The sequence below is a fragment of the Olea europaea genome, chromosome 8 (genome assembly GCF_002742605.1).
Source record: "Olea europaea var. sylvestris chromosome 8, O_europaea_v1, whole genome shotgun sequence".
In the NCBI taxonomy this organism is placed as follows: domain Eukaryota; kingdom Viridiplantae; phylum Streptophyta; class Magnoliopsida; order Lamiales; family Oleaceae; genus Olea; species Olea europaea.
Genome location: NC_036244.1, coordinates 5753810 through 5777590, shown reverse-complemented (window position 1 = coordinate 5777590; position 23781 = coordinate 5753810). Strand labels below are relative to the sequence as shown.

The 23781-nt window shown below is 36.1% G+C and overlaps 2 protein-coding genes across 2 annotated transcripts in view; one reads left to right on the top strand and one right to left on the bottom strand.

Moving 5' to 3' along the window:
* Positions 1–357, top strand: part of LOC111398210 (lanC-like protein GCL1) — a 1309-nt gene extending 952 nt beyond the window's left edge. The window contains exon 3 of the mRNA XM_023025143.1: positions 293–357. Coding sequence (XP_022880911.1) covers positions 293–357 — 65 coding nt within the window. The remainder of the gene's footprint in view (positions 1–292) is intronic.
* An 18088-nt stretch (positions 358–18445) lies between these two features.
* LOC111398637 (putative disease resistance protein At5g05400) lies at positions 18446–23078 on the bottom strand. The gene is made up of 2 exons (XM_023025630.1): positions 22967–23078; positions 18446–20811 (listed from the first exon to the last, which is right to left on the bottom strand). Exon 2 carries the CDS (start codon positions 20801–20803, stop codon positions 19736–19738), a length of 1068 nt encoding a protein of 355 aa, XP_022881398.1. The 5' UTR covers positions 20804–20811; positions 22967–23078; the 3' UTR covers positions 18446–19735.
* Between the last annotated feature and the right edge of the window lie 703 nt (positions 23079–23781).

Sequence of the window (23781 nt, the reverse complement as noted above, 5' to 3'; positions counted from 1 at the left end):
TTTTTTGTTTTTTATATTTTTTTTTTTTTTTTTTTTTTTTTTTTTTTTTTTTTGCAAATGCTGTGCCTAAATTATCATTTGAGATTAAAAAATTACATTTAAAATAGAAAATAGAATGTTAAAAGTTCTTTTTTTTTTTTTTGAATTAAACCTAATAATAATGGAATAATTAATTTTTTAAAATAAAATGGCTGTAACTATCTGAATTGAAAGTACACATACTATAATGTGTATTTAATAAATCATTTTTAAGTATTATTATAAATTAACTATAATATACTAATGGTCGAAGGGTCCCTTAAAGGTAACCCCTTTGTTAGCATGTCTGCTAATTTTGCTCTCAATAGGGATGAATGATGTGCAAATAAGCCTATTCTCTATCTTTTCTTTGATGAAATGTCAATCAATTTCAATATGTTTTGTTTTATCATATTCCAACACCATGGATCGAGGCTTGGTTCTGTACTTGATCTCTCCATGATTTTTTTTGCTTCGCCATATCACTAAATTACCTCCAATAAATATGCAATATCCAAAAGTAGTTCTCGTTATTTAATCGAGCGTACCGAGTCAATATCTTTGTAAGCATCCACATGCCGTTGGGGATTGACCTGTCGTCTTTGTAACTTATAGGAAAGATAGCACCTTGTATTTGTTGTCTAATCAGGGATGTTGACTTCCAAATTATAGTAGTGGGTGAGGAGAGCTTTGATAGAACTCAGGACATTGTTAAACAATTGCAGAAATTATATTGGGAAAATCACATTGTGAGATTCGACAAATTAAACCTATGTTCATTTTTTAGTGTGATGATCAGCAATTTTTTAGGTCTTAGCTTCATAGCTTGGCTTAGGTTTGTATTAGGCGTTCTTTATTTTGAATGATAACCATGAGGTGGTCCTAAATGTTCATTTCATTTCAAAGATTGCTTAAATGCATGTCTCATATAAATCTTGTTCCCGTGTATAAAAATACTCAATATTATCTGTCTTTGGGAAATTTATTTCTCAGCCATTACTGAAGTAGGGTTCTTAATAGTTTGCAACTTGTAGATGAGTTATTATCTTTTAGATCCTTCTATAGCTGTTTTTCTGATTGAAAGAAAAGATAATGAAGATTAATATTGTCTGCGTTTTATGACATAATGTCATGTGAATAATTTTCATGTTGTAGCATAGAGATATTATGTAAACCACCTATTGCGGAAGCTCTCTCAAAAGATCTTCAAACGGTAGTTTTCCAGGCTCAGTCCAACGTATCTTTCTCTACCAACAACCAATCCAAACGGCTCCAAATCACAACCAATTAATTCACCTTGGTTGCTATACAATCTTACCCACGTAGGACAAGAAAGGATGATGATTTACGGCTACAAAGGCTAGGAGAAGACACCACAAAGGTATACTATGAAAGAACCACCAATTGCACACGTTATACAAACGTTCTGGACACTTTTGGACACCTTTTTCTCACACAAAAGGGGGGCAGTCGGGATTCTCTTGTTTCTTATCTCAAAATCACACAATCATCATATCAAAGTGGTTAGGGTTATAGCCAAATATATACTATAGGGTTAGACTTTAAGTTGGGTCATTAAAGGGGTAAACGGGCCAAGATTCAAGCCATCCATAAGGAATACAATTGGGCCGGGTGTAGCTCATGGACTTGGTTGTTGGACTTATTTCATTCATCGGCCTATGCCTATGAAATAATATTAACCCACGTTAACATCATAGCCCGGGATTTATTGGGTATCAAAAACCCAACAAATCTCCACCTTAATGCCCAATAAATCTGCAACCAATCAAAACACACAGTTAATACTTGCATAATCAAGGTAGCCAATAAAATTGGATCACAGACCTTACCTCATTTTTTATTTTTATTAATTAATGGGAGGCAAGCTGTCGACGACCCTAAAAACAGCATCTCCTTCATTCAAATTTGCATGAAGTCATAAGTATTGAAGAGGATATTGAGATTTCTTGCAGGCTTGATTTTCTGATCAGGAATGCTGTTTTAATACTATAATGAGGGGCCAAAGGTCTTTTTGATGAAGCATTTGTATTGTTTTTTAAGAGAAAATTCTGTAAGCAAACTTATTAGACCTATTTTGGATTTTAGAAAGATTAGTATGATGAATATTATTAATAAGCGGCTTGACTAATTGACATTTTTTCATTAGAATATTTTACCTATCCCTAATATTGTAAATATCAATCCAAGAAGAGTGACATTTAAAACATTAAGGTCGAAAATAGATATAATGGGCTATTCTTTTTCGCTTTGGTAGCATTGAATATTATATAAATATGTAATAAAAACTAATTAGACAAGATATGATGAATGCCGATGTCAAAACAAACTAGTGAAGAAAATAAGAGATGGACGAAGTAAATAATAGATGAATAGAGATAAATGAAATTTGATTGCTAGGTCGACTACGTTAATTTATTCTTTAGTATTTTGTCACGTTCGTGGCAAAGATACAAATAAATTTTCTGATATTGCATCTATCTGCCAAAGATACAAATAAATTTTCTGATATTGCATCTATCTGCTAAAGGAAGTTCTAAGGGACAAAGGTGTGTAACAAGAATACAATTATACAAGCATAGCATATTCCGAAGAAAGTAGAGTGCGCCTATCTTTATCTTAAATCAACAAGTCTGTTAAAAATCATCAAGTCTTTCTCAGAAATTTCCCAAAAGTATTGCAACCTATCATCCTCTCTCTCTATATAGCCAATTCCTTTCACATAATATTAATTGTTGTATCACCACAATTTCAACCCATCAATATAAATACTTCAGTATTCTGTTAATTGCAACGAATTTGCATGGTGTGATACTTTTATTTAAACAATCAGTGAAATCGTGAATTGCTTCGCATCAATTCTTAGCAGCACACGTTTTCCTATGCAAAGTTCTCCAGTAGAAACTTTATCCATTCAACAAGTATTCTGTAGAGAGAGATTTTTGAGTTGGTCAAAAAGTGACTGAATGGTTCAAACGTCTCCTATAACCTAAAAGATTGAAGAATGTCTTCCATTTGTCACTGCAATTCGAAATTACTCGAAATATAGCAGCAATGTGTTTTCCCTGAAAAAAAGAATTATTATTGAGCTTTAATAAATTTAATTTTTTAGACGATATGCTTTGATTGTTATATATTGATTGGAGATATGGTCTTCCACCCCCTTTCGTTAGCATATGACCTGTATACATTCCTGTATATTAAAAGTTAGGGGTTCCTTCCTAGCTCCTTTTTATTTTCATTTCATTAGTAATGAGATGATAATTATATTAATGTCAAATCTCTCTATCTATGAAGTTTAAGATTTTTTTTCTTTTTGATTTAGTTGTCAAACTCAATTCAAGAATAACTAATCACATTTTTATAGTGTTAATTTAAAATGAATTAATAACTTATTAATGAATTAGTAATTCCTCTAAAAAGAATCTGTTGACACACTAAAAGTGCAGCCCAAATCGAATAGCCCAAGGAATTAAGCCCAATTAAGGAATTCCCAAATCAAATAGCCCAAAGAATGAAGCCCAATTGGGCAATTCAGGATAAAGGCCCAGACATAATTATTAATGAATGCAGTGGAAGCCCACGAACACAGTAACATCATCGTCCATGCTTGCAAGACGCCCAAAATCTGAGCGAATGGAGTGCTTTACAGTCGCCCAGAGCGATGACCCTATTCTCGCTCATACCTTCGAATTGCCCAGGATCTTAGCAAACATAAAATGTTATGATTATCCAGAAATGCAGTAATTGAAACAATTATTAAGTAACCTTATCACATTCCACGATTCAAGGAACCCAGTTGAAGGCGGTTGAACGACAAAGAGGAGTGGCAGCAGTTAGAGACGGCAGTTCCACGACAAGTTAGCCACCATAAAGAAAGTGGGTAGTTATAAAGCAATCAAGCAATTTCCAAGCGGTTTGTCACGAAGAAATCATCAAGGAAATATAAAAGGAAGAGAAGACATAGAGAGAAAGACCCCGAATCAAACACTCTCAAACAGAGAATATGTAATTTCAATTTTTTAGTTTAAACTTAAACATTTTTTTCAGTACTCGTGTGCTTGCGCCCCTTGGAGGCATTCTGTTTAGTTCCAATTGTAAATCATCGCCAATAAAACACCCCTTTTTGAGACTTTGTCTCAAGAGGTTTATTCCTTACACAATCGTCTGATCCCTTTTTAATTGTTAGCGACTACCCGCGCGAAACAATTTGGCACGCCCAGTGGGACATTGGTGTTTGGTGTTGAAGATACAAAAGGTGAAACAATATGCCTCACAAATCTGATAAGGAAGCAGCAAGTCAGGGAGGAGTCCAGTCTGTGATGGAGCGATATGAGGAGCAGCATAGCTCTCCACGAATAGAGGGATAGAGTCAGAGCAGTCACAGTCGTTACGAACCAATGACAGATTTGAATCCTCGAACCATGCGTGCATTACTTGGAGAACTCACACAGAATGTCGTTGAACAGGTAAATCTAGGAAATATTCATAATATAGAAAGATTTACCCAGAATGGGAATGCACATTATGACAATATGGCCAAACAACTGAATACTTTGAATGAAATAATGAATAAGTTGGTAGGCCAAATTTGCCAGCCAGTTGTGCCTCTTGCAAATCACTTTCAAACTAGGACAATTATGGGATATAATCCCACAGTCCTAAGTCCAAATCAATGGATAGAACCACCTTTTGGTCCCTCTACTTCAAACCAGGGGGATGGTGTAATGCCAAATCAGAATAGTGGTAATGGTACAGCTAACTTGGGGGGTAACCTAAATGTAAGAGACAATGTCCTAAATAATGGACAGAATACCCCACGTGTCAATGATGGAATAAATATTCAGGCTAATGGCAGCAATGACCCAAATAATGGCAACTTTGTTGCCAACGAAGTACCAAACATCAGGCCTCAGGCAAATCAACCGACCAACCAACCTGTAGGAATTTTATATGACCTCAACGTCATGTTGAGAAACCAAATTATGGAAATAGTACAGGATCAAATGGTTTTTGGGGTACGTCCTGTCATTAGGCCGACTTACACAAAGCCATACCCTGATTGGGTAAACCAAACATATCCATGGCCAAGAGGGTATAAAGTGCCAGAATTCTCATTATTTACCGATTTAGGAGAGATGTATACTCTAGAACACATAGGGCGATTCACACTGCAAAGTGGTGAAGTAACCGACTAACATAAAATGAGGTTGTTCCCTAGTTCATTAACAGGAGCAGTCTTCTCTTGGTTCATCAATTTGCCAGCGAACTCTGTTCAAACATGGCAACAATTGGAGCAATTATTCCATGCTCAGTTTTATAAGACTGAATCTGAAGTTACTTTGGCCGATTTGGCGAATCTACGTCAAATGCCAAATGAATGGGCAGAAGGTTTCCTTCAAAGGTTCAAGACAGCAAGAAGTAAATGTTTTGTACCTTTGCCCGAAAAGGAGTTTGTCAAAATCGCTCAAAGTTGTTTAAGCTTTGATTTGAAAAAGAAATTCCAAGACAGGAAATTTCTTGATCTTTTCCAATTGAGCGCAAATGTGATTAGGTATGAACGATTAATAAGAGAAGAAGAGCAAATGAAAAATTCTAGCAAGGGGACTTATTATAAAGACCCAAACTTTGATGTTCATACCATTAATGACGAGTATTACGATCAAACTGAAATGTGTTTGGCTGAATTAATCAAAGGAGACGCATATACTTGTCTTATAATGGCTAAACCTAGATCATCGGGCAAGAATGAGCCTATAAAAGATGAAAACAAAAAGGCTAGAACATTCTCGTTTGACGTAACCAAAGCTGACCTTATATTTGATAAACTATATAAGGATAAGCAGATAACGCTAAGCGATAAACATACGTTGCCAAGCCCTGAACAAATCAAGGGTAAAAAATATTGTAAGTGGCATAATGCATGGTCGCATTTGACTAACAACTGTTTGGTTTTTCGTCATGTGTTACAGGACGCCATTGAATCGGGACGAATTACGTTCGAAGATAAGAAGAAGATGGCAGTGGATGAAAACCCTTTTCCACAGCCACTTAGGGTGAACATTGTAACAATTGGTTTCAAAAACAAGTTACCAAAATTCAAGTTGGTTATAGATGACGGGGAAGAGAACCCTAGGCCACATCCCAGTGTCTTTGAACGTATCAAAGGGAAGGAGCCCAAAAAGGATGAAAACGTCCTGTGTGCAAGATGCAAAAGAGAAATGAGTGCAAATACAGAAAAACCAGGGATATGGCAGCATCACCATTGTCCTAGTTTTTTCCCAAATGCTCAGCCTGGTAGAGGGCGAGGTACATCATTCTATAGGGGACCGCCTTTTGAGATGCAGTTCAGGCCAGTAAATAATGGGAGAACATTCAGGCAACAACCTCGCCGACCAAATGTATGGCATTCGTTCCAGTATAATGCTGGAAGGGTGATACCCTTCAACGAGATGACTAGAACTCAACAAAGGCGTTTTCAACGAAATTATGGACGAATGATGAGGCAACAACAGGGAGTGCCACGTCCTAAAGCACCTAAACTACTCGAGGTAGCCAATCAAAATATTCTCAAAGACAGTGAAGAGACTGGTACAGATAAATCAATAGAAGAATTATCAGAAACTTCTTCTGGGAGATCGAAGTTTGAGCGAGACAGAAGAGATGGAGAAGATCCAGATCAACTCCTTACTATTCAGTTCGATACGTTACCTCCTGTCATGACTAATAATTACTTACTAGCTAATGAGTTCAAGAACGAAGAGAAAGAAGAAGAAGAAAGGGACGATAACGAAGAAGAAGCATATGTGCTGGAATGTGAAGAAGGCCAAACTTCTAGAGGAGCCTACAATGATGAAGGGGATGATGGTATGACGGACATCGAAGAGGAAATTGATCTGGAAGCAGAAAGAAGAAAGAGAGGGATATCGCACAATACTCTGTTGAAGCAACTACATCGAGAGGAGGTTCGTGAAGTGGACTTGTTGGGGGAACCGTCTGGGCGTTCTTTCGATTATTACGTGCTGTACGGGACGCCCAAAAGAAAAAAGAAAGGTCCTCACTCTGAAAAGTATGGATCACCTCCAAAAATAATGCCTCCTCCTACAAGTTGGGTAACCGAAGAAGAAGCATTAGAAAACAGTAAAAAGGAAATTCAGGAAACAGAAGCTCAGTACGACATACTGCACGTTGACTTATCACAAAAGGATAACTCGACAGAGGACAAACAAGAAGTGGAAATAGATGCTGCCGAAAAGGTTATTTTTAAGAGACCAGTCATGAAGTTAACTAAACACTTGAGGCCATTGTACGTTAAAACTTTAGTTAACGGCATACCTGTGGCAAAAGTACTTGTTGATAATGGAGCAACTATAAACACCATTCCATCTAAGATGATGAGAAAATTTGCAAAGACAGAAAATGATATGATTCCAACGGAAGTCATCCTTACAAGTTTCAATGGAGGAGCAACTTCAACTAAAGGGATTATGCCATTGGACTAACTATAGGGACAACTACTTGGATCATAGTCTTCTTTGTAATAGAAGGTCATACTAGTTACAATGTGTTATTAGGAAGCTATTGGATACACGAAAGTCGCTGTATACCCTCATCGCTCCATCAATGCCTGGTTTTTTGGAATGATAAGAGTGAAGCAGAAGTGGTGCAGGTTGATCATAGGCCTTTTGTCGCAGAAGCAAACTCAGTGGAAAGGTTCATGTACGAAGAAATTTATAGACCTGTTAGAGTAGTCCAAGATGGAGAAGAAACTTAAATTGTTGCACAGAGTGAAGAGCCGTTTTCGGTAGATGCACTCACTGAAATGTTCAGTCAAATAAGGCCAAACATAGTGGCCGAAGAGCCAGTAATTGGCAAAAGAGTAATCAAGGAGTTTTAAATGAGTTGTAAGCAACAAAGGCAAATGGCCGATGTTCAGGTCTTCAAAGCCAAATTAATGACTTTCAATAAAGAATGTAAGGACAAGACGAAAGAAGAAGCAGCCTTGGAAGCATTGAGAGACAAATTGGCAGTGTTCGAGTTGGAACAAATATTGGCCGAGAAGTCAACAAGGTGGATTGTTTAGAAGAAGAAGTGCCTTTAAGGGAATTGGACGATAAAGTAATGAGGATCACCAAACCTGGATACGCTCAAGTACAAGACCCTCTGATTAAAGTGAATATTGGCAATGAATGGAAAGATCGCTCAACATTCGCCAGCCAGATGCTCGATCAAGAGGTTAGTGATAAATTAATCGCTTTATTAAAGAAATATAAGGATTGTTTTGCTTGGGAATATGAACATATGCCTGGTTTAGATAGAGATTTGGTAGAACATAGATTGCCAACCAAGCCAAATTTTAAGCCTCATAAGCAACCTCCTAAGCGTTTTACTCCTAATGTACTTCCTAAGATTAAGAAAGAAATAGAGCGATTATTAAAAGCAGGCTTTATTAGAACAGCCAGATATGTGAATTGGTTGTCCAATATCGTGCCAGCGCTAAAAGAGAATAGTAAATTAAGGGTGTGCATAGACTTTAGGAATTTAAACATAGTCACACCCAAAGATGAATATCCAATGCCTACAGTAGATTCTTTAGTAGACTCGACTGCTGGACACGTAATATACTCCTTCATGGATGGGTATTCAAGATACAATCAAATTTATATAGTTGAAGAAGATATACACAAAACTGCCTTTAGGTGCTCTGGATCTCTGGATGTTTTGAATGGGTAGTTATGCCCTTCGGCCTAAAAAATGCTGGAGCAACTTATCAAATGGCAATGAACTTGATTTTTCATGATATAATAGGCAAGTTTGTTGAGGTGTATGCAGATGATATAGTGGTCAAATCCATTAAAGAAGAGAACCATTTTGAACAATTGAGATGTTCATTTGACCGAATGAGGCAATATAAACAAAAATTGAATCCCTTGAAATGTGCATTTGGCGTTAATGCAGGAAACTTCCTTGGTTTCTTAGTACACAAAAGGGGGATTGAGCTTGATAAAAATAAAGCGAAGGATATTTTAGAGGCCAAATCACCTTGCAATAAAAAAGAATTGCAAAAGTTTTTAGACCAAATAAATTTTTTAAGACGCTTTATTTCTAACTGTGCAGGGCGAACTAAATCTTTTTCGCTACTTTTAAAGTTGAAAAATCAGGATGAATTCGTCTGGAAAGAAGAACATCAAAAGGCTTTTAAAAGCCTAAGGACATATTTATCAAGTCCACCAGTGTTGGTGTCACCAATCCAAGGACCGCCAATGAAAGTATATATATCGGCTGAACAAGAATCAATAGCTGGAATGGTCGCGCAAGAAGACCAATTTGGTGAAGAAAGGGCGATTTACTATTTGAGTAGACGGTTAACAAAACGTGAATATAATTACTCTGTCATTGAAAAATTATGTCTTGCATTGTATTTCATATGTACGAAATTAAGGGCTTATTTGCGACCCCTAACCGTTTATTTGATTTCTAAAATAAATTTGGTTAAATATATGTTCTCTCGCCCTATTTTACACCAAAGGGTAGGCCTTTGGACGTTAGCATTATCAGAATTCGAAATACAATACATACCCCAAAAGGCAATAAAAAATCAGGTTTTGGCTAACTTTCTGGCCAATCATCCATGCTTTGACATGTCTGAAGAAATTGAATTAGAAATCAATTCATTCGAATTAAAACCTTGGGTTTTGTATTTCGATGGGTTAAAAACCTCTCAAGGTGCAGGAGTAGGAGTAGCATTAATAAATCCTTTAGGGATTTGTTACAAGTTCGCATTCACTTTGGATAGGATGTGCACCAACAATCAAGCCGAATATGAAGCCTTAATTGTGGGCCTAGAATTAATGATAGATATGGAAGTAAAGAATGTGATCGTTAGAGGCGATTCTCAATTGGTAATTCACCAATTGATGGGTGATTTTAAGTACCAAATTGATTCCATTATAAGTCAATATGAAATCGCCCAAGAGTTGTTGGAAGAATTCGACCAAGTAGAGCTTCAATGTGTTAATAGGATATATAATGACGTAGCAAATGAGTTGGCCCAGATGGCCTCAGGGTATTCAAAGGTTTTAAATTGGAAATCTACTTATGAATATGGAGTAATATTGCCCGTAGTTCAAAGAAGAGCGAGAAGGATTGAAATTCATTGTATACAAGATGGAGATACAATAGATTGGAGGGCAAAGATTAAAAGGTTCCTTAAAGAACCTAATAAAGGAGATAATAGAAAAATGAAGTTGCGTTTGCTAAACTATACACTGATAGATGAAGAGTTGTTTAAAAAACACTTTGATGGTATATTGCTAAAATGTGTAAGTTTGCAAGAAGCCAGGACAATCATGGCTGAAGTGTACGAAGGGATATGTGGAGCTCATCAAGCTGGCCAAAGGATGAGATGATTAATTATTAGGAAATGATTTTTTTGGCCCAAGATGGGAGAATCATGTGTTCAATATGCAAAGAGTTGTCTAGTATACCAAAAGTATGGTCCAATACAAAGGACGCCAGCAAGAGAGATGGCACCTATTATCAAACATTGACCGTTCAAGGGTTGGGCGATAGACATAATAGGGAAGATTTATACCCCATCGTCCAAGCAACATACCTTTGTTATAGTTGCAACTGATTTTTTCATTAAGTGGGTAAAAGCGATACCTTTAAAAGAAATCACCCAAAAGAGTGTCATAGAATTTATCCGTGATCATATTATTTATAGATTTGGGATTCCACAAACTTTGATGGTAGATCATGGAACTTCTTTAAATGGAGATCAAGTGAATAAATTCTTGAGCGAGTTTGGAGTTAAAGTAGTGAACTCCACACCGTATTACGCTCAATCCAACGGACAAGCAGAATCTTCTAATAAGATTCTAAAAAAATCATAAGAAAAATGATAGATGAAAATGCCAGAAATTGACACGAATGTCTAAACAAGGCCTTATGGGTTTATAAGACGTCGCCTCGATCAAGTACCAAAATTACTCATTTCCAACTTACTTATGGACAGGAGGCCATTTTGCCTATAGACATCAACGTGCAATCGATCAGAGTGTGTTTACAACATAAGTTAAGTGATGATGAGTATACCGAATCACTAGTTCAAAACTTATTGGAGTTAGACGAATTAAAGTTGGACGTCCTAGATAGATTGCAAGTTCAAAAACAAATGATGGCTAAGTTTTATAATAAAAAAGTTATAGCCAAGTCATTTAGCCTGGGCGAATTGGTTTGGAAAACAATACTCCCTTTGGATAGCAAGGATCCAAAATATGGCAAGTGGTCGCCCAATTGGGAAGGGCCATATAAAGTAAATAATGTGTTGCCTAATGGAGTCTATCATTTGGAAGATTTAGATGGCACCAAGCACATGAGGTTCATTAATGGCAAATATTTAAAAAAATATGTTCCTTCCTTATGGGAAAGTGAAAAAATAAAGGCGTAATCAAATCGCGTTGAACGATCGTATATAAAAAGGGCCAGAATGAAATACGTTCAAAATAAACTCCTTTATTATCAAATATACGTTACAAATTGTGAGATACAAAATATTAAATGCTCTATAAGCTACAATTGAGAGCAAACTAATTCCTCGATCGATCGCCAAGCAAGAGGGTGAATCGGCCTTGGTCGCCATCCTGATCGCGCTGCTGCAAGGGCAGGCAGAGAGGCTGAGAAGCACTCTCAACAAGCAAAAAGGAAGAAAAACACTCTCAAATCACCTGCCTAATCGCATTGCTGCAATAATGGACAAGGAGACTGAGAAGCACTCTCAGCAAGCAAAGTGGCTTGAAAAGCATCCTCAAAAACTGCCTCCCATCATTGAGACGATGGGAAGAACTTTGCTGGCCAAAAAATATTTCCTATATCTCCCATACCGAAGGTGACATCAAAATAGGTAGCAAAATGGGAGGATTAAATGATCCATTTCTATGGAAGACGAAAATTTTGGATCAATTGTTGAAATGTCAAACGATGGCTGCAAATTAGTTTTTGAAGAAAAGAATGGAAATGAAAATGAAAAGTACGAAATATACGTGCATTTATAGGGGCGTGAAGGTGAAGAGACAGAATATGAATGGCCACATTCGTGCCTAGTAATTGGAGTCAAGTGGCCCAAAGTCTTGGGAAAAGAGACAGAAATACCAAGAGAGAATGTACATGAATCTTAGCATAAAGCAGTTAAATGCTTGGGGGTTGAGGATTAAGGACAACGTCAATTGGCACGCAAGTAGTCAAAATAGTCATTCGTTAATGACAATGGCTGCTGTTACATTCAAATTTAGCAATGGCAGTTAGTACGAAGTTACAAAAGGAAAATTTAAGGCATTAGATGTCTTAATTACAATTCACCCCAGGCCGATCGAATTCTTTCCCGAAGTCTCCCCCAATCCTCGCTCTGCTGAGAAGAAGCGACATTTAATTCAACTACAAAATCGTCATCAACCTCCAGCTTTTTGTACTGCTTGACCAAAGACTTGGTTCGCTCATTTTCTTGGGAAGCATTACACTTTTTAGCAGCCATTCTCGCCTTACAGTCGTCCATCCTTGCTTGAAACTCCTTAATCTCTGCAGTCAAACTTGTCATCAGAGAGTCTTCGATCATAACTTCGGAAGAGATTTCTTTCAATTCGTCCTCGGCTTTGTTAATCTCTAGAAGCAAAGACTCTCTTTCAGATGTAGTACAAAGATATTGAGTACTCCTGGCCCTCAGTTCAACATTTTTGGCCAGCAAGGAGAGGATGTCAGAGTGGACAACCTTCAACGTCGCTTTAAAATCAGCAGAAATATTGAGCGACAGAAGTGTCAGTGCTTGCGCCAACTTCGCACTCAATAGCTCAAGCTTATCCTTATGTTTAGCAGCACTAGCCTGACTGATGTCCATGTCCATAAAAGAGACATACTCAAATATCGATTGCTTGAGGAACTTCATATCTTCCTCTGAAAAAGCAGAAGGACGACCGGTTGAAGTAGGGCAAGACGTCTTGACTTGTCCTCAGGAAGTGAACAAGTCCTGGATGGAACGCTCAATGTCATTAGCACCTTGCAAAGAAAAATGCCAACATTGAGGGTTTTCACTACAATAAACGAAGCGAAAATGAAAGTGAAGCGAAATGTTACCTCATCAGTAATCTTGGGAAGTGGCATATCACCAGTTGGCTCCACCACCTGTGGAGACTTCCCCTTATCTGGGCGAGAAGACTCTGCCACAACGGGCAGACCCATGGGAGCCTCTACAGAATTCAAGAAGCAATAAATCAAAAATCAATAGCACAAGCAAAGGTAAAACATCAAAAAATGTATTACATTCTGGTTCGATGTTTGGGGGGTCGACGCTCTAGGAAGAAGGTGGCTCTTCCATTGGTTGTGATGAAGGTTCCAGGACTAAAGGTTTCTCTTTAAGCATAGTCTCTTCACCAACTGATTTGGACGAAGCAGCTTCAGCAGAGGATGATAGAGCAGGAGCTGCCAACACCAAAGCCTTCAAAGGAGAGGCTGAACTTTTCTGAGAAATTCAAGTAAACCATTAGCACATAGAAAGTTTCAAGTAAACCATTAGCACATAGAAATGTATGTTTGTAAATAAACATAATTCAATTACATTTCTCCTCACGGTGAGAGGAGCGTCGTCATCATCATCCTCCTCCAAAATGGGAGATGCTGAAGCTAGCCGTTTGCGGCTTAAGGCACTCTTAGCTGCAGTAGCCTTGGCAGGTAGAGAAGTAGACGGACGAATAAATTGTTTAGCACGAGCAGGAGAGGAAGGATTCCTAATGAACACAGGGGTGACCAAAATAGAAGAAGTGGAAGAAGTGTTTGGCTGATCCAGTGAATGGAAAGCACGATTGGCAGCAGTTGCAAACAATCTGCGCTTCACTGATGACTAGAGTTGTTCAAAAAGGGGATGGATGATATGGCTAGAATTGAAGGGGGCTAGTGAAAATTTACTCGTCAAAAGAATGTTGCGAAAATCTATAGCTTGTGCCTCTACCTTATTAATGGTGTGAAAGCGGTCTGTCAAATTTTTTGAATAGCAAGGAGAAACAAGTCAAATTTGGCCAAGACCAAGTTGGCGAGCAAAAAATTGGGGAGCATATATTTCAACCCCAGCTTTGGCATTAGTTCGAGTTAAAATATCATGGAACAACTTCCTCCCAGTCAAAAACTGAACCCAAACGAGCAGAGAGGCACTCGCACTGTCCAGGGTGGACGGAGGTTGCACATAATCTGGAGTTAAATGAGTAGGAAAAGGAAAGAAGGAAGGAATTTAATTTAAGGTATAAAAGAATGAAAAAATGTCCCTACTGGACATATTTACAGGGCTCAATGGGTCAATGGCTAGCCCATAACAGCTAGTAGAACGAAGAGGAATGGATGGCGCACCAAGTGATGGGAAATATGCTCTCAACCACAGTTGAGTGAACCAAAGAGGCCCACTGCTAGTGGGAGATGCACCATTCTTCAATTGAAATTGAAGAGAAGTCATGCATCTATAAAAGGTAACCAAAAAGATGGAACACAAATTCAAAGGCCTACCACGCGTCAATTCATGCGCTATGGGTAAGTAGCTCATGGAAGGTTTCATACTTGGCACGCAAAAAATATATTTACAAAGCCAAATCTGAAGGAAGGCCACACGCTCAGCATGGGAAGGTTCAGATCTTGAGTGATTATAAGAGCTTTGCAGGTTTGAATAGGACTCAGTAAGTTTCTTGTCAAATTTCGGGGCAACATTGGAAATCAAAATACCAGGAAAAATGGTATCGCCCAAAGGTGGAAGATTTACTAGGGCCCCAACATCCCTTAAAGTAATAGACATGGGACCAAGAAGGAAAACAAAAGTATTATATTCAGAAAACCAAAAACTTAAAACAATAGGAAAAAGCACTGGGTCAAAAATTTGGGGTTGAAGAGTGATTTCTAATAAATCAGAAATCCTAGCACGATCAAAAATTCCCTTGGTAGGACCATGGCCCACAAGGCGAGCATGCCATCTAGGGAAAAGAACATCAGATTTAGGCCAAGTGCGAATACCTTTTTCGTGAATCGACCTCAGCGGCAAAGAGTTCAAGAACGGAGGGCCTTGAGTACAAGGGAACAGCTGGCCCACAACCACTTGTTCGACGGCTTCGGCGTTATTGAATGATGGACCCAGATAGAACTCATTGAGTTCGGCATTGGCTGGTGCAAGGAAGTTAGGATTTACATATGGCCGAGTAAGGATTTTCTGAAAATCTTCGAAACTAAAAGAGTCATCAGATTGTGTTTGTGGAGCCACCATTGGAAACAAAGTACAGTTTTGACAAGGTTTGCCTGGGAAACGTAGCAGAGAAGCAAGAAGATAAACAGTAAAATAGCGAGGAAGAAGCGCGAAATATAGACGTGGTCGAGTGGTGCATTGAAATGGCGTGTCCTTTTGGTTTATAAGGGTTTGTAATGTTGCACTTTTTCAGATTGTAGAAGGAAATAATGATTGAAATTCTTGAAAATTTCAAATATTGCTGGAAAATACAAAGTGAATATGGCAAAGATTAATAATTAGTATTAATTCTGCCATATTGGGGGGTAATAATTGACACACTAAAAGTGCAGCCCAAATCGAATATCCCAAGGAATGAAGTCCAATTAAGGAATTCCCAAATCAAATAGCCCAAAGAATGAAGCCCAATTGGACAATTCAGGATAAAGGCCCAGGGTTATTAATAAATGCAGTGGAAGCCCACAAACACAGTAACATCATCGCCCAAACTTGCAAGACGCTCAAGATCTGAGTGAATGGAGTGCCTTACAGTCGCCCAAAGCGATGACCCTGTTCTCGCCCATACCTTCGAATCGCCCAGGATCTTAGCAAACATAAAATGTTATGGTTATCCAGAAATGGAGTTATTGAAGCAGTTATTGAGTAACCTTATCACATTCCACGATTCAAGGAACCCAGTTGAAGGCAATTGAAAGACAAAGAGAAGTGGCAGCAGTTAGAGACGGCAGTTCCACGACAAGTTAGCCACCATAAAGAAAGTGGGTAGTTATAAAGCAATCAATCAGTTTCCAAGCAATTTGTCACGAAGAAATCATCAAGAGAATATAAAAGGAAGAGAAGACATAAAGAGAAAGACCCCGAATCAAACACTCTCAAACAGAGAATATGTAATTTCAATTTCTTAGTTTAAACTTAAACATTTCTTTTAGTACTCGTGTGCTTGCGCCCCTTGGAGGCATTCTGTTTAGTTTCAATTGTAAATCATCGCCAATAAAACACCCCTTTTTGGGACTTTGTCTCAAGAGGTTTATTCCTTACACAATCGTCTGATCCCTTTTTAATTGTTAGCGACTACTCGCGCGAAACAGAATCTTTTCTTGATCACAATATTATAATTTTGTAGAAGTTTTATTGTATCTTACCAAGCACACCGATTTGATTATCTTCTTTTGTCTAACCACGTAAGAAGAGAATAGAAACCAATCAGCCTTGTGTTGTAATTGTTTCCTAGCTGATGAATGGTATGGAAATGTGAAGATAATTCAGAGGCAGACTTAGGAAGAAACAGGGTAGGTTCCTGGATGGTTATGAGTGGACTTCACAGTAAGTCTTCCTTTTTAATGCCGATATAAGTTCCAGTTGGCTTATATTATTAATAAATATAACATTTTTCAATGATTGAAGCAAATTGAAGTTTAGTTAATGAATTAATTGAAGTTTAAGTAATATTATAGTTATCGCTAATAGACTACTTTGATGGTAAGCTCATGTTCGGTGGAGATTTAAATCAAATTTTGAGTAGATTTTGATAGAAGTTGATGAAATATGTAATTGAAAAATTATGAATTCCATAAAATATGTGATTTAAATTAATTGTTGACTTTTAGTTTAAATTAAAATTTTAATTTTAATGCTACTAATTAGAGGCTAAAAAGTGTTCAAGAGACGGTAATATTTATCTTTATCATCAATTTGGATAGATTTCTAAGTGCTAATGGTAGTAACCCTGCACTAACAAAGAACCTTCGTAGAAAGAGGTTCATAAAAGATTGATTGTTGGCCCACAATTGAATAGAAATGCTTACATCATCTAGCTTTTCCGTCACATGGTTGACGAACTGTTTTGGGGGCATTCCACCACATTGTGGAATTGACGAAACTACCTAGAATTAGGGTGGATGGGGTATTTATGTCCAGGGCATTGTTGTCATTTGACCATCTAACTCGAGGGCAATTATGGAAATAAAAAAATTGGGAATATGAACATTTGATATTCTTAGAAATGAATGGAGGAGGGCCAATTTCCTGAATAATTTATTTAAGATTTGATTTTTCAAAATATCGTATTTTACTTATTAAAAAAAAAAGCTCATTTTAAGTTCAATCAAGGAACATTTTTTTTCCTTTACACTTTTATTTACATTCTTTCACATGACTCCATAACATCCTTCGATTTGTCGAATGATCTTTCATGACACGGTCTTGATTGTACCACACAGGAGGAAATGTCAACCATACGTAAATGAAAATGTACCTTTAGCATTTTTCTTTCAAGTTTTATTACACAAGGACTAAATCAACTTTAGACATGATAATTTAGTAGAAATTTCTTATTTGACTGGTCCATGGATTCTAGAAAGATTAGTATGATGAATATTATTAATTGGGGGCTTGACGACATTTTTTCATTAGAATATTTTACCTATCCCTAATATTGTAAATATCAATCCAAGAAGAGTGACTTTTAAAACATTAAGGCCGAAAATAGATATAATGGGCTATTCTTTTTCGCTTTGGTAGCCTTGAATATTATATAAAGATGTAATAAAAATTAATTAGACAAGATATGATGAATGCCAATGTCAAAAAAAAAAAAAAAAAAAAAAAAAAAAAAAAAAAAAAAAAAAAAAACTAGTGAAGAAAATAAGAGGTGGATGAAGTAAATAATAGATGAATAGAGATAAATGAAATTTGATTGCTAGGTCGACTACATTAATTTATTTTTTAATATTTCACGTTCGTGGCAAAGATACAAATAAATTTTCTGATATTGCATCTGTCTGCCAAAGGAAGTTCTAAGGGACAAAGGTGTGCAACAAGAATACAAGCATAGCATATTCCGAAGGAAGCAGAGTGCAGCTATCTTTATCTCAAATCAACAATTCTGTTAAAAATCAGCAAGTCTTTCTCAGAAATTTCCCAAAAGTATTGCAACCTATGTTGGCGAATGATAAGTTTATCTTAATTGTGAAGTATCCAGCCGAAAACTTTGACTATTCCTTTCTAATTAAGAACTTCAAGCAGCCCAATTTTCTTCTTAAAGAAAGCTGCACAAGGATTATATTATATATAGGCTGCCTAGCATCATTAAAATATGTCCTCCAATTCGAATTGGCTAGCTGTAAAATTATATTTTTGATCGATAAATATAAATTATATTGATCAAAACTCATATACAAGTACACCAGACATTCCTGGGTAAACATAGATCAAGTGACGATTACAATTACTCCGGACATACTCGAGTTAACACAATGAAAAGATGTACAGACGATAAAAGCTAAGGACACCAAGCTAAGGACTCAAAATGAATTAAAACATGTGGATACAAAGTAAACACAGCTTTGTATAAATGCGTTTTAATCCGTCTTGCAATGTAATCCACTTGTGGCCTAAGATATTCAAAAATCTACCTATTCCTCGCAATCCATATATAGTCGATGGAAGTAGCAAGTGCATTTCATTTAACTTTGCTTTCCTTTCCCAAGTTGTTCCCTGGGCTTTCTTTTTAATCCATTTCAATGCACTTGGCAAGTAGACATAGTGCGTCTAAAGGCCAACCATCTACGAATTTGTCCCCAAATAGAACTACTGAATGAACTAGAGAAAAATAAGTTTTGTGCTATGTTGTTTCCTCCATTTCTCCACAAAATGAACATATTAGGTCTAATTTCAAGTGCTGAATTTTATCTTTAGTTAGTAATTTGGACTTAACACCTAATCAAAGAATGAAAGCATGCTTGGGTATGATGGATGTATTCCAAACCGTATCTGCCCATACTGCCCTTGCATCCCTTGGCCTTAAAAAATCATAGGCAGCCATAATACTGAAACTTTTTGCCTCCATCCAGTCCCACAACCAGTCTACACTAGCCTGAAATGTGCATTCAGGCCCCATGATTGGTCCCTGATTTCCAGCACTTTTTTTACTAAAGGAGAATCATTTTTTTTTTTTTTTTGGCATGTACTCCCAAATGTTCATCCACGAAGATATACTTGATTGACCCATTTTATCCAAAGGGGATCTTTTTGCTATGGATGTTCCATGGAGTTTTTGAAAGTAGCACACAATTCATCTTTTAATATCTCTAAAACCAAGTCCTCCTTCATACTTTAGTAGGCAAATTTTGCTTCAAGAAACCAATGTCTTTTTGGCTCCCCATAGGAAGTTCAGGCATAAGCTAGTGATTTTAGAGGCAATTGTAGCCGGAATGGGAAAATTGGACAATGAAAATCATTCCACACCTCGAAGAAAGGTTCTCACAAGCTTCGCAATCCCTGCATTAGATAGTGAAGCACTAGACTATACACCAACGTACGATGAGATTTTTTGGATGAAAACATCATAGGAGCTAATTTTCAATTTTTTCACCGAAAGTAGGATCCTCAATTAGCGAAATGGCATGGATGCATATCATCTTCCATGACATCTCATCCCACACACGACTCTTCTAGGGCATCCCTCCAGTCATGAATGTCAACCACTCCCCTCAAGCTTCCAGCCATGGTGATAATTGCAAGAGGCAAACCAGCACACTTCTTTACCACTTCTCTTGCTATCTCTTCCACTTTGGGTGGAAGTCGTTTCCCACAACTAAGTTTGTTCATAAATAGATTCCAAGCTTCTTCATCCGAAAGAACTTCCACTTTTAGATACCTTTGGCATTCCATTTTGCGACACACCTCTAGTGATCGACTAATTACTATCATTTTAGATCCATATAGAGGGGGAGAAATTCCAATCTTCTGTAACGAAAAAGGAGTCCAGACATCGTCCAACATGAGTACAAATCTCTTCTTTCTCTTCAGTGCCCAACCCAATTTGGCTGCCCTCTTGTGCTCGTCATCTTCATGGGAAAGATCTAGATTCAGGGCTTTTCCAATGTCATTCTGCAACTTGTGAATGTTTAAATCTTGTGAGACTACGATCCAAAATATATTACCACAAAACAAAGTTTCATTCTTGAGCTTATTATAGATACATTGTGCCAGAGTTGTTTTACCAACTCCTCCCATACCATAGACGCCAATACGGAAGACCTCATTATCCAATAAACACGTCCAAATTGTCTGGAAATTTTCTTTAAAAGTATGGCCTTTCCATTCAGCATTTACAAATTTCTCCTCTATTGTCTCGCTAATATCTAGTACAACTCCCTCAGAAAATGTGCCTTGATCAATAAGTTCTGTCACTTCCTTAATCATTTCATCAGCACGTTTCGCCAAGTTCACACGCCAAATACTACGACAATTTTGGTTCACTTCTGTTTCCAAGCTTTCGAATTCGTTTTTCTTTGATGCCACTTCGTTCAACCAATATTGGACCACACCTTTTCTCTTTTTTTGGGGATCACGTTCTTCCACTCTTAGCCTGTCAACCGTATCAGCTTCTTGACTGTTGAGGTGTTCAAGCTTCCTCTTAAGTTTTTGCATTTTTTTATCCAGGTTGTTATAATTGCTCGCTGCATTCACTGCAATGTTTGCTAGCATGTCACCCATGGTATTGCCTACAAATAAGACAGCCAAACCAAATCATGTTGTAAAATTGAAGAGGAGAAAGGAGGAGATAGAAACTCGAAAAAAATGACATAAAGAATGAGGCATGAACACGTAAAGCACAAGTGATTCTTCCACAAGCAACACCTTTTCCATGGAAAATGGAAAATGAATTTTCCACTTTTTTTTATGTTTGATAGACAATATTTTCTTGGCAATTCCAATTCCCACTTTGCCTCACACGTTTACAAATTCTTGGATTTTGGGGAAAATCAATTCCCATGGGGTTGGGTGGTTTTTCATTTTCCACCTTTTTTTTAAAATTTTTGGTAATGGAAACAAATTCTAGGAACATTGTAAAAGAGAATATTCCTTAAATTAACAATTTCCATATAAAACAAAGCCAAACAAACACCAAAATATAGATATTTTTGAATTAATTTTTTTGACAATGGTAACAAATTCTAGGAACAATTATAAAAGAATATATCTCTTAAATTGACAATTTTTGTGAAAAACAAAGTCAAACGTATACCAAAAGATACTTTTATTTCGACGTTTTCCGAGTGAAAAATTATACCTATCCAACACAATAATTAACAATTCCCAATAAAATAATTTCTAGACAATTCAATTCTTTAAAATTCGTTTTTTCCACTCAAATTCCATCTTTACAATCAAACGGATCCTTAATGAAATGAGAAATTGAATTTGATATATGATGAATTGGAATAAATCTATCACCTATTTATAGATTTTCATTCATACACCACTAATCAGGGCAAACTTACTTTCATGAAAAGATAGGATTTTTCATGAAAAGTCCTTAAAAATTCAAATGAATAAAAAAAAAAAAAAAAAAAAAAAAAAAAAAAACTAGCCCATGTGTGCGAATGGTTATGGACCATGAACTGGCATGTGTAAGTTCCAATTCATTAGTTGACCATTCAACCCTTTTTCATCAATTATATTGGGCCCAATATAATTTGAACAATTATAAGACGGGAATATTACATATTTAAGGTGGTTAAGAGATTTCAAAATTAAGAGAGTTCTTTTAAAGTTTAAAAACTAAGTTCATAACTAAATTTTATTAATTAAGTAGATAATTAAAAATTTGTATTAACTAAATATATTAAAGTCACAATACTATACAATTTATTATTACAGTTACATAATAGTTACAATCACAAATTTTATAAGTCACAAATTATCAAATTAATAAGCCACATATTATTTCACGGTCATAAATAATGAATTTTATAGGTCACAACTTATTTTACAATCACAAATTATATAATTGTTTAATCTCCATTAAAATTATAATTCATTTTTCTCTTCTTATCAACCACGTGTTCACTAATAAAATAATATTACATGTAACCTCAAAATTTTTTCTTCTTTTTTAACCAATTCTTCACTATTCCAAAATATGTTTTTACCAAATTCTCATTATACTGGTGGCCAAACAAGGGCTATCAAATTAGTTGGTTATTTCTCGATCACAAATTATCAAACTAATTAATCATAACTTAACAAATTGTGAGTTGCAATTATACATTTTTTGGATCACATATTATTTATTGATCATAAATTATTTATTTTACCGTTCACATATTATTTATTAACACAAATTAACCAATTTATTGCTCACAATATCTTAAATAATTGGTCACAATCACCACCACCTCCAAAATCCAAAACCCTAGATCCAAATCCAGTCCACCAAATCACCCAACATCTAAACTAAATCTACATCAGTCAAAACAAATTTTATGAACAACACTAGCAAACAACAGATCCAAAAACATCCTAAAAACCATCCCATTTCAGTAAAAACCATGCGAAATTGTAAGTTCCACTTGTAACAAAGCACACAAACCCCATTTCAGTAAAAGAAGAAGATAAAATTATAGCATTTAGATCTTGACTTTACACTACAGATATATAAACAATTGGTAAGAAATAGCAGGACAATAAGCACATCAAAATCTTTGTACAATAACATTAAGAAAGAATGGTGCAAGAAAAATAATTTATCTGAAAAAATCGAAAATAATAACTAATTATGCTAAAAAAACATGTATTTTTTCCTCTCAAAGTCAAAACTAACACTGGAGTTTTTACTGCAAGAAGCTGATGAGCCAAAAGAGAAGAGAAACCAACCTGCCTTCTGTTCTTGTAATTGTTCCCTAGATGATGAATGGAGTGGTGAAGCTAATTCAATTGCAGATTTACAAAGGAAAAGGCTAGGTTCCTGAATGGGTGTGAGTGGACTTCAACAGTAAGTCTTCATTTTAATGCTAATATAAGATTGAATTGGCTTATATTATTAAATATAACCTTTATTAATAATTGAGGCAAATTGATGTTTAGTTAATTAATTAACTAACGTTTAAGTAAAATTATAGTCATCGCTGATAGAGATTAAAATCAAATCTTTAGTAAATTTTGATAGAAGTTGATGAAATGTGTAGTTGAAAAATTATGAACTCCATAAAATATGTGATTTAAATTAATTATTGACTTTTAGTTAAATTAAAATTAAAGTTTTAATCCTATTAATTAAAGGCTAAAAAGTGTTCAAGAGATAGTAATATTTATCTTTATCATCAATTTGGATAGATTTCTAAGTGCTAATGGCCGATGTCAAGGTACTATGATTGTTTATCTTTTTCTTCTTTGGTTGCCAACAACAACAACAACAATTCTTCATCTTCTTCTGCTTCAACATAATTGACTCTCTCTTCATTATTTTGGCTGTCAAGCTGGGTAAATCACATTAGTTGCTTTTGAATTTTGTAAGAATTTTCATTGTATCTACTCCCAGTAAAGATGAAAATTTACACAATATTACTTGATGACATATGACCTGAATTAGAATCTTTTGCTGCTATAAAGTGATAATTGTTGCTAATATGGCTCAGTATTTCGAGAAGTTTGTAGTTGAATGGAAGTTTCACTTATTTAATACTCCTTAA

What these genes read in the sequence shown, in the direction of transcription:
- LOC111398637 (XM_023025630.1), bottom strand. Translation starts at nt 20,803, where the DNA reads ATGGGTGACATGCTAGCAAACATTGCAGTGAATGCAGCGAGCAATTAT.